Consider the following 17,616-nt stretch of genomic DNA (forward strand, 5'->3'; position numbering starts at 1 on the left):
TGTTTTACAGTCTATGAATGAATTGAACCCACCTGGCGGTGTGTTGTTGCTGCTGCTGCTGTTGCAGGACACTCGTGATGATGACGGATGAATGGATCTGAATGGAAGACGGAGGTGAAGATGATGATGCGTCAACTTTGTCAAGACACGAAACGCTCGTTCGAGCATTGAAAGATCGCGTAGAAATGAGATGTAGATGTCCGGGTGGATCTCTCTCTCTCCTCCCGTGACTCTGTTTTATAATAACACGTGTGTTCAGGCCTATAAAAGTATCTATGCGTTACACATGCACCAATGCATCCCTCAAAAGAACGGGGCAGGCGTTTAGAAGGACTAAGCACCTTTTCGGCTTGGATTAACACACACACACGGTCAAACTAAAACCACACTGCGTTGTTACAACATCTATAATAGTCAGACCCCGCCTGCTACACTAGGCATTACGGTAACCACCGCGTATACAAAAGATATTTCAAAATAAAAGCTGCTCTAATGGTGGACGTCATAGAACCACGTGATCATTTACTATATTAATAGCGATTAATAGTCGGTTGATAAAATTAAGAAATTAAACGAAATTAATGAATATTAAATAATAAACATAATGAATAATACATCAAATTAGTAAAGAAAACACTGCCTGACATCTGTATTTCATGTTTCAAGAATCCTCCTTGTCATTTCGTTAAACTAACTAAATAAAAATGAATAGGTCTACATTTTTCAAAGACCAATCTGAGACTGACTTCAAAATGACCAGTGTTCATTAATGAAACTTAATTTTAAATTAGCCACGTTCATGGATTTTATGTATTTCTATATTTATTAATTTATTATTATGAAAAGGAACTCCCTTTAATGTTATCTTTAACATCTATAGGCCTAAATAATAAAAACACCCCAGCCATCCCTTGAACATCCAATAGCAGGTGCAAAGCTGTCAGATTTGAACTTGAACTCATTGTAATAGGATATGCTTTTAACAGCCTATACCAGTTTACAGATGTGTGTGTCAGTGTCATACAGTATAGGCTATATATGATTGATTATTTCACATGGACATCACAATCTCATTGGACCACAATGCTTGCCTATAGCACGACTCACGAGTGCTATTTTTCAACACCTGTCCACACGAGGCTTATCTAATTATGATAAATAAATTCAAATAACAAATCAAATACAGAGAATTAAACAACGCTAAAAGTATAGACTATTGATACTTTAAAAAAAATGGGAGTAGGCCTACTTTTTCCACCACTGCAGAGTTTCGCCTGCTGTCCAATGAAAACACAATGAGGTCGAGATAAGAGATAATAAAAGGCTCGTTCGTTTGTCCCTTCGTTCTTGACACTGGATTGCAATGTAAGTGATATTATTTTGATTAATAAACTAGTTTTAACAAAGCTATTGTTAAAACATGTAAAGTTCTATATTGTTTGTATGCTATAAGGTTATAGAGTCTAGTTCTTTAGTAAACAGTATATAAATACATTTTCAGGTGGCATGCCAATTCCATTCAATTTTTATCCAATCAAAGCTCATTTATTAGTTCCAATTGTGTCTGCTCATTTATTTGTTTCATCACTTCCCATATTTGAATTGTTTAATATATCCTGAGTGAGCTCTTTGTTCTGGTTTTAACAATTTGGAATATTCTAAGCATTTGGAATTTGAATAGGTCTATATTTTGAATAACATGTTAACAGCATTTGAATATATTTTGAATAACATGTTAACAGCATTTGACTATATTTTGAATAACATTTTAACAGCATAAATCTTGTTTAAAGGGGCCCTGTTACCAAATTTCCAGATGGAGGTCAGTTGCAAAACAGCAACAGTGTTGTTGTCACTCTCTCTGTCCACTTGGTGTCACTATTACACAGAAAACGGAATCCATTCCAAATACTTGAATAACATAAACGTGGTCAGTGTTGCCATGTCCGATTATTATAAGCTCGTTTTTCTTTAAAGTAGCTTGCAAATATTGGCGGTAGAGGGTTGATCTTTTTTCTGGACTTATGTTTCTAAAGTGTAGTTGATTATTTTGGGGATTGCAGTGTATGTAAGTATATATATGTAGCCTAATGTTGTTTAAACCAGTCCTTTTCAAACATTTTCATAATCATGTCAAGGACATTTGTCTGCAGACCCCCATCTGAAAATATGTTATGCCAGGAAGCCCCATACAACATTAATGTTGTTGGAATGTGTAAAAAAGAAGAAAAAAATGTTGAAAATAGCTTGTGAGCTTGTAGATAAAGTGCTCATGTGGCACTGGCCACTATAATAGTCGCTACTTTTGGGCTTGTTTATTGGTTTTGCTCTCGCAAACACACAAACCTGGCAACGCTGAACGTGGTATGTTATGTGTGTATGTATACTGGCCGCGCCCCCTCGTAGTAGGGCGGGGGAATCCTTGTTGTTTGGTTCACTGACATTACACTGATGAGCAGAAAGTTACACAAGACAAGGGCAGTGTGTTGAACGTAGCAGGCTACCATAGAAGAGCTTCCATTCCACCAGGCCAGGCCAACATCAATCAATCACTGACCATCACCATCATCATTATCATCAGCATCATTACCATCAGCATCATTACAAAAGACATTCTCATCCACACACCACGACACGACTCCTCGTGTCAGTGAGAGAGAGCGAGAGAGAGAGGGAAAATCTCACTTTGACAGATTTTTTCCACGCCTCCTTTTTCTGCAGACAAAAGCGTGTGTGTTTTTTTCCCTCCTTCTTTTATGAATGACTGACATTTAAATTGATCTATGTTGTGTGTTGTGCATGTGTGTGCTCTCTCTATCTGTCTGTCATTGTGAAAGAATTCACATCCACCTGAAGAACCTGAAGGTCTAGATAGAACAACAAGAAGAAAACTCCAGAGTTTGTGCCACTATAAAGTATTTCTGCCAGCCAGAAGAACACATAGATCTTCTTCAGTGGTACTTCCAAGGTTCGGTTCGGTTGGGTTGGGTTCTGTTCCTAAACACCATGGAATTACATTCGGTGGTTCTGACGACCGGAGCGTCCGTCGGACTGTTCCGCCTGGTGAACGCTGGCTTCGGCAAGCTCCCCATCCCAGAGTCCGCCTGCAGAAACGCTTGGAAATGGAGAAATATCTCCACCTCGTTCGTCCACAGCGTGATCACTGGGATATGGGCTGTTCTGTGGTGAGTTTTTTTTAAACTGGTTAAACTCTGTTAATATCACTGGGGATATGGTGGGCTCTGTGGTGAGTTTTTAAAATGGTTAAATCAGTTATTATCACTAGTCTGGGATATGGGCTGTTCTGTGGTGAGTTTATAAACTAGTTAAAATCTGTTATAACTGGGATATGATGAGTTTAAATCAGTGCTTTTCAACCTTTTTCCACATCAACTACCATTATTTAATCGGCATGGGCCACGTACGGACCACGATGAGAATTAGCCTCTCAGACCCAAGACGAATATTTTGTTGTCGTTGGATAAGATTTTATCCACAATTCCATGCTGCTGCTATTGATGCTGTAGGCTACCATAGATAACAGGCACATGTTGATTAAAAAAAAATCTTCTTCTCTATTTGTGTAGACCTCTTGTAAAATAAGTAAAGCAGATGTTTAACAATAATGTAACTATTGATAGAGAGAGTGTAAAATGAAACCAAATTAGGGTCCATTTGGTTTAATGTTATGCTCTCAAGAGTTAAAGATCTATAAGGGTCCATTTGGTTACCAACTCTCCATCATTTAGCTGGGGACCACCTGGATGGACAGTTCTGTGGTGACATCAATTATTAAATCTCAGGAAAATGGAGGGAAAACAAATACTTAAAAACTGTGCAGTTCATTGATATTAAAAATGTAACAAGTGGGTTGTTGTTTGATTTATAGCCTTATAAGTTTAACATGAAAGTTTAATAGCCTAATAGTAAATTACTTCAAGGCCATGGGTGAATAGTTTTTCTACAGGCGTAAATTATGTTTTGCTTGGAGGAGGGGGAAAACTAATTGACTCCTATTCTTTGATTTCCTCTGATCTCCACAGCTTTTTCCTTCACCCAGAGATGGCTGAAGATTTGATAGAGACATATTCAACATTTTCACACGCATTAGTCTCCGTGTCCATTGGTGAGTCTCAATTATTATTATTATTATATTAATAGAAATAAAATATCTACAAGCTCACAACACGTCACATCGACATGCGTTGTCAGCTTGTAGATCAACTATTTTTGTAGTACGGTATATAGCAGTGGTTCTCAAACCTTTTTGTGCCAAGGACTCCCAAATTGATATATATTTGTCCACGGACCCCCATCTGAAAATGTTTTGTGCCAGGGACCCCCCAGAAGAAAAGATTACAAAAAGGTTTTGAGAAGCAATGGTATAGGGGGTGTGGTTACTAACCTTTTCAGGTCATGACCCCCCAAAATAATCATATTTGAACTGGGGACCCCCCACCCCGACAAGCGCTTGGAATTGTGGGAGTTCAGTTAAGGCATAGCTTGACTTTGTTGTCTGTTCCACAGATAAATATTGTAAAAATAGCCGATGTACAAGCTCACAACGCGCGTTGTGAGGACCCGACCCGCATGTTGAGAACCACTGGTATATAGGGCTCGAGTGTTTAAAGTCCTTGAACTGGGAGACATACATGCTTGTCTTTGTATGGCGTGTTCTTGTGAGAGAGTTGTGTAAAGTCTTAGTTAGAGACCATAAACGTGTCAATGTGACCGCTCTGCCAGCCATACAGTATGTAAGCATATAGTCTTCCAGGACAACTTAATGGCCATCTCTCTAAGTGGATAACAACCTGTTCTGGGCACGATATAAAGACATAAGCAGTGCGGGTCAGACAGAGGCTGAAATCTGAGCACACTTTTCCACTTGGACACCTCCGTTGAATTCCGGCTGGGTGGCCACATTCTGCTGTCCCAGCACCCCCTATTGTTCGTACTGTGGCCTGTGTGTAGCGATGTCTAATTAGATAATTGAATACAAAAACGCTTGTTGCAAAACACGCTCGCCCCCCGGGTCGAATCCAGCAACCTCGGAACGGTCACCACCAGGTCTTCCTAAACGTTACCCCAGTAAAACTATGCCTAAACCTCACCTTATTCTTAAAATTAACCTCAGTAAAACTATGCCTAAACCTCACCTTATTCCTAAACTTAACCCATTCAGAACGGGTACACATTATTGTGTATCATTATTTTATGCTTTAACTATTGAAAAATAGCAGATATACAAGCTCACAGCGCTGCGAGCTTGTAGATCTGCTATTTTTTTTAAATCGTGAAAATTAGAATTTTGACCCGATTCTATAAGTGTCTTTTGAATCCTTCTAAGGTTTTTTGAAAAACCTAGGTTTCTATGTCAGCAATCTGGCCAGCCATTGTCAAAGAAAAGGTCCTTTTCACTTCAACTGGAGCTCAGTTAGTCTGTTCTTGAGAGTCTACTATGTCAGCGGTTCTCAAACCTTTTCATGTCAAGGACCCCCAAACTGATATTTATTTGGCCACAGACCTGCATCTCAAAATATTTAGTTCCAGGGACCACCCAGAAGCAAAGTTTGAGTTACAAATGTTCGCATTAAAAATACATATTCAAAGATTTGCACACATTTTCACGACTTTTTCAAAAATAGCAGATCTACAAGCTCGCAGCGCGGCACCGAGTGCCGCGCTGTGAGCTTGTATATCTGCTATTTTTCAATAGCTAAAGCATTCAATAATTCTAGGCCTAAATATTAACCTCAGTAAAACTATATGCCTAAACCTAACCTTATTCCTAAACGTATACTAACCTTGTTCCTAAACGTAACCTCAGTAAGACTATCTATCTAGCCTAAACCCAACCTTTATTCCCGTGTTGCTACACAGACAGACCTCATGTTTATATATGATGTTTACATCTGTTAATCTCTGCATGCATGGTGTCTGCCTCCTCCCTGCCTTCAAATAAAACACACCCCCTCACTGGTTTTGGTGAACTCATCTCAGGAATCTACAGTACACAGTTTACAGTTTAGGCATTTAGCAGACGCTTTTAGTCCAATGCAACAATAAGCGGGTAATACATCAATATAATAAACAAGATAATGTGTCAGTACATCAACAACAATACAACAACTGCATAGGAATATCAATCTAGAAAAAATAATAATAACATAGGTTGACCACGCACCTAAAAAAAAACTGTAAAAAACTTCTAAAACCTAAAAGGTGGAGTCTGAAGTGCAACAGGGAGTTTATTCCACAGTTTTGGGGGCCAGGAGTACAAGCTGACAGCAACTCTCCCAGTCCCTCACCTCGCAAAAAAAGTGGTCAACACACTGTTTCCCCAAAACATTGGGTCTGGGGTCTCACATTTTTATGGATTGCGAGTACCAGTAAATTCACTCACACTCTTTTTTGTATTTCCTACATTTTGTTTTGAATACACAAAAAAAGAAAAGAAAAAGGAAATAATGTTCACTATACTATTTTCACTATACAAATCGTCGCTGTCGAGCAGAAACTCTCCAAGTTTCAAATGTGTATGTTTTTTGTAAAGTAAAGCCCTGTTTCATCATGAAGACTTGCACGAGACTAGTGAAAATAGCAGATCTACAAGCACAGTGCGAGGGGTTGTGTGCTTGTAGCTATTAGGCTATGTTCACTATATGTTAAATCATTTTTAAAATGATAAATACAAAACAAACAGTTTTGGACATACAAGGTTTTCACCCGACAACAAATGGGATTTGAGCGAAAAAGTTTTGGGAACAATTGATTTGAGCTTGATCAATTCCACATAATGACTCTGAGCTGACTCCAATCCTCCAGCACCCTCAAAATAGCAACAACTCTCCTCCTGCCTCTTCCAGTGCGGTAGTTCAGCAGCAGCTAGCGGCCTATGATAAGCTCTGTTACCCTACTCATTTAATTTATTGACTTGAGCGTGTGCCACCGCCGCGTCGCGCAACCAGGGCTCCCCTCCAATTCCACGGATGTTTGGCATTCTTTTTACCAAGCCAAACCCCCTGGAAGCGGGCAGCCAGTGGAAGCCGTGGTCGAGTGTAGTAAAAAAAATGAATGGGGGGCATTATATGTGTCCGTCCCAGGCACCGTGGTGTGGGCATGGCTTGACCCCCCGCGTGCTCGCCAGTGTTGCCACATCTGCTTATTATAAGCGACTTGTTTTTCTGTAAAGTCGCTTGTAAATATTGGTATTTTTTTGGGGTTATTTATTTCTGAAGTTGCTTATTTGGGCTAGCTTCATAAATTATTTTCATGTCAAGGAACCCCTAAAATTCTATGAATTTGTCCACTGACCTTCCCATCTAAAAGTATTTTGGGACTCCAGTACCAGGAAAAAAATCTAAATGTTTTTTTGTCAAGATTTCTTAGAAAATCTACAAACTCGCAACACGTCGCATCACTTGTTTTCCTAGACCTAGTTGCTTGTTTCTCTCGCAAAATCTGGCAACGCTGCCCAGTGGGCGGCGACTGCGCACAAGGGCGGCTGATTGATATGCAGGCTGTCCAGTTCAAATACCGCCGCTCCCAGAGAATGGACCGCTGAGTGTCTTCCCCCTCCCAACCCTCCAGCAGCACAACAAGTGGAGGGCCTCTTCGGGATAGTGTGGCGTGATGCTGGTGAATGAGGCCCCACCAATAACTTTAGGAGTGCTTCCCAAACTTTTTCTTGTCTAGGACCCCCAAGTTGATATACATCTGGCAGCAGACCCCCCCACCATCTGAAAATGTGTTCTGCCAGGGACCCCCAGAAGAGAAGATTCATAAAATAAATAAATAGCAGATGTACAAGCTCTGAGCAAGCTGTACAAGCTATAGCATGAGCCTGTATATCTGCTATTTTTGAATAGCCAAAATATAACACATGGGTGATGGAAAGTGGTTAAAATGATTGAGATGCCATACTACCACATTTTGCCGGGGCCCCCTGGAGCCCCCCCAAGGACCCCTGGGGGTCCCCAAAGGCCCGGACCCCACTTTGAGAACCAATGCTTTAGAGAAGAGCCTTTTGTTGACACGTCCTTTAACCACTTAAAGCCTACTTCATTGACTGGGGTCCCCCAGGGGTCTTTAGTTGGACCCCTGCTTTTTAGTTGGTCCCCTTCCCTACACCAAATCTCTTAAAGGAGTAGTTCACCCCCAAAATTATTTTTTCTATTGATTAGTCACACCATTTACTTGGCCCTAAATGTACCCCCAAATGCATCCAGGCCCATGCATTTGGGTCCCCATCCAGAATCAACAGGGGTACATTTACTACTATAATAATTGTTGTCTTAGGAATGCGACGAATACAAGAAAATATGATTGAACCCAAGTCTCCATGGTGTGACTAATCAATAGAAAAAAGTCATTTTGGGGGTGAACTACTCCTTTAACTGAAAATAGACCAACTACTGATGTACAAGATGTAGATTAAAAGCGAATGTTTTCGCCAGATGTTTGTTGGCCTATTATGATATGCCCAGGCCAGAATAGGATGTTAGGGTTCATGTGCAGTTGTGCACAGCTCTGTTGATTAACTGGACACACATACTTTGCATTGGGATGCTAGTTCTATTTTAATTTGATGATGTGTCTTTAATTCCGACATGTTTCAGTACAGATGTGAATTGAACCAGAGCTTCAGATTTAGCTTCATGTCGGATGGAAACCTCATATGTCCCAAACTGTTACTTTTCAGGATTTCAAATTCAAAGACGCCAAAATTAGCAGATCTACAAGGTCGTAGCTTGCAGATCTGCTACTTTTGATGCTTTTGTGTGACGCTGTAGTATGATCAAGTATGGTGTTAAAATATGGAGATAAGAGGTTTCTGCCCAACTGCAACAATATCCTTGTGACTTAGCCTTATTCACGGCCCGCCCACTCAGCATCCCCCGGGTGCTGAAGTCACATTTTGAAGGGGAAAATCCTACTATAGCCTATAGCAGGGGTATTCAACAAAATTGTCCAGGGGGCCACATTGACAGAAACCCAAGGGGCCGAGGGCCGCACTAACGTATCCACCCCCCACCCCCCCAGCTATTAATCTAATGAACACTTCAAACAACGGGCACGACCACATTTTCACTACTACATTTTCACAAACAAGCACATTTTCATCTAACTACATTGCAAAGCAGAATACTTTTCAAGTAGAATACTTTTCATGTTAACACGTTGCAAGCCGCGGCAGAACCCTCTGAACAGAGGTAGCGCCGAAGAAATAAGCCATTTATTTACAAACATGTTTTAAAAAAACAAAGCCCACATGATAACAACACGTAATGGAGTGCTCGATACAGCGTACATATTCATCCTGCAGAGGTCGGCGATCTTACTTTGGCGAGGCGAAGCAGGGAAAGGAGCGATAGAGAAGCGGCGCCCGAACGTGAAACCGCGATCCACGAACAGAGACAAAGAGTAGCCATCTTGTGTGTTGTCCTTGTCGAGTTTCAACACTGGGGAGAGTATCAGGCCACTCCTGGCCAGCCATCCATCCAGAATGTGAGTCAACGGCGTGGCCTGCTGGATATTACGAGTATCACACCCAGCACCAGAAAATGACTGTGAGAGCATATTAACCGTTTCAGATAGCTCCAAAAAGACACAGAGAAGAATTTCCGATGTTTTTTTTTAAAATTATTATCATTTATATCAAAAGTCCGGGAATAGACGTGTGGCTGATGGGACCCAGTAGGAAGTCCGAGGGAGTACGACCAGGCTTAGAAGGTGTTAATGTGCTTAATTTATGTTCAAGTTGACAACTGTACACATGCTTTCTTGTTACTTAGTGCTAACTACATCACACTAGTGATGGCCAACCTGGCTTTGATGCTATCTTAGAGTAGATGTCGACCTTATTGACAGTGCACACACAATTGCCTTCTTTGATGCTTTAACGGTGCTCAACGAGGATCAGGTGGGTCGCAGACACACACACTCCACTCTGCTGCAGTGCTCTGACTGGAGTCTCTTCACTTGAATATGATGGAAGATGATTAGGGATTACTGTGATTATGGTAAAATGAAGCTCACATTCCATATCGCGCAAACCATACCTATAACGTCCATTAGTCTCCACGAAAGAAAAAAAAATAGTTTTTTTTTTTTTTTTTCAAAAATCTTTTTTTTTTTTTTTTTTTTTTTTTTTTTAATTGCTCCAGGGGCCACAAGGAAGGTCCCCGCGGGCCGCATTTGGCCGGCGGGCCGCCAGTTGAATACCCCTGGCCTATAGAGTTAACACAGAAATCACAGATTTAATGCAATTTCCGAATAGTAAAGTATAAAATACGGCTAGCATGATCAAGAACACAAGATAGTAAAAGGCACAAAGCATTATAATTTACTTTACCGTTCGAAATAATGATTTGTTGGCTTTAAGTCCAGCTATTTCTGTTATACTTTCCCCTTCTAAATTGATGTCAGCACCCTGGGGATGCTGAGAAATTTGCTGAGAGGGCGGGCCGTGAATAAGGCTTCTTGTAACACTGCATTGAGATAGATTTCGTGACTATATACTAGGGCATTCACCAAATATTAGAATATTCTAATATCAAAGTCACTATTCGACGTTGTTCACCGAAGTCGAATATTCGCTTTTTCTTTTTTTTTTTCTCTCTCTCTCTCTTTTAAAAAATATATAGTTTATAAAGCTTGGCTAGATAGGAAGTCATAAGAATGAGTTGTAAATGCCCCTGGTGAATTTGTTAATGCTCTATACCAGGGGTTCTCAAACCTTTTTAGGCCGTGACCCCCAAAATAAACATATTTGAACTGGGGACCCCTTGTTGTCTCGTTGAGGAACGAGACAACTCCTTTTGGCAGAGTGACCCCTAGTGGCCTTATCTCGTTACTGAACGAGTTTGGCCTGTTGGGTTTTAATTAATATTAGACAGTTTGGCCAGTCCTGTCGAATATTCGACTATTCGAATACTTTGAGGTTGAATAATTCGAATACTAAAAATCACTATTCGTGAATGCCCTACTGTATACGTGTACTGTACTGTACATTTGTACATGGAAGTCTTTTACCCACTGATTTCTTGACTGCATCTTTATCTATCTTTATCTATAAGTGTACAGTGTACATGGAAGTCTTTTACCTATACTCACAAAGGTGTCAGAAAGCTCTGAATGAATCCTTGTGAAACGCAGCAGGTGAGATAAGAGTTGCCTGACTGCGAGCGCCAGACATCTCACACTACGTTTCACTTCGGGAGAGAGTCTGAGATTACGGACGGAGATTCTACTTCGGCGTGGGCGGGCTAAAGCCTATTGACGTCACACACACACACACACACACACACACACACACACACACACGCGCGACGGCGACGTGGCGTGACATTGCAAAAATACGTTATTTCTCATAACATATTATATGTCTGCATGTTAACGTTAGTGCAAAATGGTATTAAAACGTGATTAAACGGCACTATTTCATAGTTTATTAAAATAATACGAGTCGAGTCTGACTCCGCCATGACAGTTTTCACGGACCAATCAGAGTCCACTAGACTCTCACGTGGGCAGAGGACACCAATCAGAGTCCACGAGCGAGTCTCACGTGAGCTCAAGAGCTCTGTTTGGAGGGGGCTGGGACCGGAGCAGCCAAACCACGTGCCCCAAGCATACAACCCTGATTGGCCCATTCAATGCGCCCGCTCTTCAGGCGCGCTCGAAATAAAATAAAATATGTGCAGCTTCAGTCCACACTACAAACCACCCACCAACAGGGGGTGGTGATGTGCGGACTGAAGTATCAGGCTAAGATAAGAGAGCTCTGTGAGAAAGTGGAACCCTAACACTAACCCTAACCCAAGCTCATTGCCTCACGTGACCTGACTATCTAGCTCGTGTAAAGGTGAAAAAAATGTGTCGTTGTGGATCTCAGGATCTGTTATGGAAAAAAATAATGTTCCACAAGGATGAAGGATTGACAAAGTTTTTTAAAAGTCAAAGAGTTGAACAGAGTACCAGCATTACAGATCATGAGGAGCAGGCCTCCTGGCTACTATATTTAATATTAATTTGTGGTAACTAAAGCCTGATCAGACGATAAAATGACAAGTGAAAACCTGTATAAAAACATATGGGCCAATATTTATATAAAATCTATTTTTTATTATGCATGGTGTAGCCCCTTTAACAACTTAAACCCTCAATATCTAATAAAACTTGACCTATTTTCTCTGTACTTGGTTTGCTCCTTTTTAACTCTACACCAAACGCAGAGAATTGCCGATCTACAAGAGCACCAGGCGTTGTTGGGAACTTGTAGATCTGCTATTTTTGGAACACACTGGGGCGCCCGCTGGCCTACTGGTCCAGACGCATACCACATATGCTCTGATGCCTGACAGCATGTCGCGGGTTCGAGTCCCGATCCTGACGACCTTTGCTGCATGTCACTCCCCATCTCTCTCAGTCAGTCTACTAAAGCCCCCCAAAAAATCTTAAAAAGAAAAAAAGAAAAAATCCTGTCACGCAAAGATTTGGTAGTAGTAACTCTGAGGACCCCTATAGGGCCCCGGACCCCCTGTTGAAGACCTGTGCAGTAGATAGATGGTAGTATGAATAGATTCAGTAGATTAAAGATTATGTCACTCACTCACACAGATATTACAAACTGAGATTACGTTGGTGTGTCATGTTTGTTTCATTCATACTGTATGACCCTAGTACAGTATATGTTAAGATTCATGTGCATTCATGTGCATATGTACAATAACAAGATAATGACGATAACAGAGGATATACTGAGTAAAATTCAAACAGAATGATAAAGATAAGAGAGAGAGCAGTTAGGAGATAGGCGATAAGAGATAGGATAGTTTACTCATCATCAGTTAGAATTGTGCTCCACATCTAGTTTGAATCCCCCTGGTCTGAATGCATCTCTTTATTTCAACTTTTTATGTTTTTGTTTTTGTTTTTTTGTGTAAACTAACTCCTTACTTCATCATACAAGTGTGTCGGACAAAATTAAGGAAAGTATAGTAGATACACATGCTCACAGCTACACAGTTAAAGATATTATAGATTTACAGTAGAGTGCTAGAGACAGGCAGGAAACGGGGAGAGAGGGACCTGGAGAGACATGCAGCAAAGATTGCAGGGAATTTGACTCGAACCCACGATGCGCTGTCAAGCTACACTACAGCCTAGGTTTCACTATTTTAATATTTGTTATATAATAATAATAACAAAGGAATGGTTTTGGACATTCCACCCAGACAGCGACACATCCTGAAGTAACACCTTGCCTTGCTTCATACTGTTTTGTTTGACTGTTAAACCCATATCTGATACCCATTAAAACCAGGAAAGCATCAGCTGTGTGACTTAAGATTTTAGCTGTATATTGTCTCCTGTCGAGTGGAAACCTCATACAGTATGTCCAAAACTGTTACTTTTCAGGATTTAAATTCAAAAGTAGCAAAAGCAGCAGATCTCCAAGCTCGAAAAGTGGCGCATTTTGCACCACTTTGTGCGCCACTTTGCACATTGAGAACCAGTGAAATATACAAGCCATACTTGTATGTTGGATAACTTTCTTCTAGAACTCCATGTCACCATAAAAGTGTCTCTGTCAAATTCTTAATGAAACATAATATCGTAGCTCAATGTAAGGTTACATCTTCGTCAGGTCAGGTTATTATTTAGTAACAATCTCCTGTTAATACCTTTCATTGGTTGAATAGTTATCAAAGACCTTGACACACTGTCACTTTCACTTAAAATCCTTATCAAAAATAGCATAAAAAGCAGATCTACAACCGATTTTCAATACTTTTACGCAACACTCTTGTACGGCGGAGTAGGGCATTAATTATGAAAAGAATAAACATTGAAATATGGGGAGGTTTCTGGCTGACATAGCAGCGATATGAAACCCATAATCCTGCAACCTCCAATCATCATCGGCGCTTCATTATGGTCCTTGTGTTCTACATAGCAGTCTCCATGGTTACCGGCTGGTAGGGGGGCGGGTTTATAAATATCCACTCTCCATGCCATGCCACATGTTCGGTTGCTATGCTCATGGTCGTCATGGTAGCCACTGACACACACACACACACACACACACACACACACACACACACACACACACACACACACACACACACACACACACACACTTGATGTGCTCACATGGGTCACTGTTGTCACAAGATGCCACTGTGTGTTTGTGCTCATTAAGGTAATTAACTGAGGAGTTTGTCACATGGTTCCCTCGTGCAGGTTACTTCATCTATGACTTCTGTGACATGGTGCTGAACCAGAAGCTCAGCCAGTCCTGGGAGCTGCTCTTCCATCACGTGGTGGTAAGTGCAAACTAAAATGGATCTGTTGTTTATTTCATTTTTATTTTTTTAAATAAAAATTTGCGCTAACATAACTGAATGCCTGGAAGGCATGCCTGGGAAGGAAAATGTCCCAGGTTCAATTCCAGCCCTCAGCAATGTGTCGAAGTGTCAAACTTTGTCATATTGAGGGCAAGAGGACAAATATCATGTACCAGTGACAAAAACACGCCAAGGAGTGGGGACCAAATTATCTTCTTCCTCTTCTTCCTCTCCTCCTCTTCTTTTTTTCCTCTTCTTATATTTTGGAATAGGTTGTTTCACAGAGTGCAAAGTTCAGTTTCATACATAGATACACTTTCCATTTTTTCCTTTTTTTAACCGCTTAAACCAAGCATGTGCATTCGGGGGTGGGGGGCGTGGGGTGGGGGGGGGGGGGGGGCATTTGCAAAAATAGCTGAACTACAAGCTCAAAGTACAGTTGTAACTCAAGTTCGGTTCTCTTAGACTAGTTTTTAATTATTATTTTTTAAGATTTGTTTTGGGGCATTTATGCCTTTATTGATAGGACAGTAGACTGACAGGAAATAGGGAGAGAAATGGGGAGTCCCCCAAGGCTCTGTACTGGGGACCCTCCTTTTATTCCCCTCTTTACCAAATCTCTTTGCATACAAGTTTGAAGATTCTTTTCTTTTATTGGAAAGCACCCTGCGGAAGTGCATTCAGTCAAGTCAGAGAAAAGTCACTCGATTGTGGCCAAAACATCTGTAGCGCCGCGTGATCATATTTGCAGGTGTGCACCTTGCAGGCCATCTCTGAAGCACTGCTGTGCAGTGCATTCATGGTGAATCCATCACCTCCAGTGAATGGCTTCTGGTGGGAGTTGTCCCCACCAAACCGCTTTTACAACTGTTTTACAGTAAAGCAATGCTCTCATCGTCAAAACATTCGAAACCATGAGCAGCGTTCCTGCAGTGCTCGTATGCTCTTATGTCAAGTCACCAAACCAGAAACAAAGACTCTCTACATTTCCCAAAAGTAAATGCGTGCAATTAATTCAGCCTGACCAGAACCAGGTCATATCCCCACCAGTGGTACAACATCTAATGACCAGAGGGGAGTATTGTAAGCAGAGGCATGGATTTTACTCCTCTTCCCCCCTCCAGCAAATTGAAACATAATTAAAAACATCCCCCTTATCACCTCCATCTCCTTGCCATTAAGTTTGGTAATAATGTCGGTACTCTCTAGAGCTGCTTTCTCATTTGAACAGTGGAAAATGTCCGGATGTTAGTCTTTCACACACGTGTAGCATGCAACTCAAACGCTAATACATATCAGAATGATACTGGATTTCAGTTTGCTACTGCAGTGGTTCCCAGCCGACAAGCTTGTAGATCTGCAATTTTCACAATATTTAGTCAAACAAAATGTAATGCCTCAACTCCAATTCCAAGTGCTTGTCAGGGTCGGTCCCCAGTTAAAATATGATTATTTTTGGGGGTCCCCAATTCAAATATGATTATTTTTCGGGGGTCCCCAGTTCAAATATGATTATTTTTGGGGGGTACCCAGTTCAAATATGATTATTTTGGGGGGTCCCCAGTTCAAATTCTTCGGGGGGTCCGGCCCGAATCTCTCTCCAAGGGGAGACTCTACTCATCGACAATAGAAGCGCCATCAACATTTCCACTCGCTGAATGTACACTAAATTCAGTGGACTATCACCCCGTCCATTCACACATTCAGCCGTTTTCGGGCTCAACCGGACACTTAACTCAGGGGTTCTCCCGGCATAAAAGTCTGTTGCATGTCCGTTCCTACTGTGCGTTCATACACACAGCCCTGCCGTTTAAAGTCTGGAAAACGTCCATAACACAGTGCATGTGTGAAAGTGGTTTATGTGACACGTGTGCCACCACAGCGTGCCACCTCCTTGTGCACGCCAGGCACAGACAGCAGGGACGTGCAGAGAATATTAGAGAGGCAGGGGCTGAAATACCTAAAAGGGCCTTTTGGTGAAAATATTTGAAAATAGCAGACCTCCAAGCTCACAACGCGTCGCAGCGCGATGCGTTGTGAGCTTGGAGGTCACTTTTTACAGACGGGTAAAAGGGCAGGGGCTCAAGCCCCCTTTGATGTCTATGTGTGCACACGTGCCTGACAGACAGTCAGACCAAAACCCAACCAGCAGCACCTGTCTGTGTGTCGCAAGCAGCACACACAAGGCCTTCTTTTAAAACAAAGACAATACCTGTTCTTCTTGTCCGGCTGCAAAGAATAATTCCTATCAACGTACAAAAGAGACAACAGCTCAAGGGTGACATAGTCAGTCCTCACTATTCATAAAACCAACTCATCAGTGTCACATCCGTTGAGAGAGCCCTCCCCATCTCACAGCCGCAAGGTTATTATAGTTCAGTCTGAATACAGATTGAAAACATTTAATTTATTAAATATAAATTCAAGCGTGAATGTTATATTTGATCATGGCATTCAGATTCTGCTGCTCAAAGCACATTAGAACAGGGGTTCCCAAACGTTTTTGTCTCAGGGCACCCCATAAATATTTTTTTAATCCGAGGCACCCCTATGTTATAATTTTCACTCCCAGCACCTTATATTCATAGCATATCGTCGTTGTCGGGTGGAAACCTTGTATGTGCAAAACCGTTCGTTTTGAATTTATCATCTATAAAATTTACTAAACTAGTGATCTACAAGCACACAACGATCGTCTGTTTTCACTAGTTTTGTGCGACAGTCTTGTATGATGAAGCAGGGCTTTGCTTTACCAAAAGACGTATACTTTTGAAACTTGGAGATACAGGGTTTCTGCCCGACAGTGACGATATTTTAGTGATTATGTTAAAGGGAAACGTTGAGATAATAGCCATTTTGGTTAGAACTGACTGAAAATAACTTTGTACTTCAAGTTTAAAATGATACTAAATATTTTTTCAAGTGTCCAAATAAATTCCAAATATTATCAAATAATCTCGCGGCAGCCCTAGACTGCCGTTGAAAAGCCCTGCATTAGAATACAGCCATTTAAGAGCAGGTGTGTGTGTGTGTGTGTGTGTGTGTGTGTGTGTGTGTGTGTGTGTGTGTGTGTGTGTGTGTGTGTGTGTGTGTGTGTGTGTGTGTGTGTGTGTGTGTGTGTGTGTGTGTGTGTGTGTGTGTGTGTGTGTGTGTGTGTGTGTGTGTGTGTGTGTGTGCGTGTGCGCCAAAGAGTGTGTCTGTGTTTACTAAAGGCTGGAGGGAGCCTGTAAGAGCCATATTATGATTTCTTTAGTTTTTCTCATGC

The 17,616-nt window shown here is 41.3% G+C and overlaps 1 protein-coding gene across 1 annotated transcript in view; it reads left to right on the top strand.

The window, feature by feature from the left end:
* Window positions 1–3,006: 3,006 nt before the first annotated feature.
* tlcd2 (TLC domain containing 2) overlaps window positions 3,007–17,616 on the top strand; it is a gene marked incomplete at both ends in the record, with an annotated part of 58,063 nt that continues 43,453 nt past the window's right edge. Inside the window, 3 exons of the mRNA XM_080731402.1 lie at window positions 3,007–3,185; window positions 4,044–4,126; window positions 14,248–14,330. Of these exons, the coding sequence (XP_080587528.1) occupies window positions 3,007–3,185; window positions 4,044–4,126; window positions 14,248–14,330 (345 nt within the window). The remainder of the gene's footprint in view (window positions 3,186–4,043; window positions 4,127–14,247; window positions 14,331–17,616) is intronic.

Source organism: Nannobrachium achirus (genome assembly GCF_963921795.1).
Source record: "Nannobrachium achirus genome assembly, chromosome: 8".
NCBI classification, from domain to species: Eukaryota; Metazoa; Chordata; class Actinopteri; order Myctophiformes; family Myctophidae; genus Nannobrachium; species Nannobrachium achirus.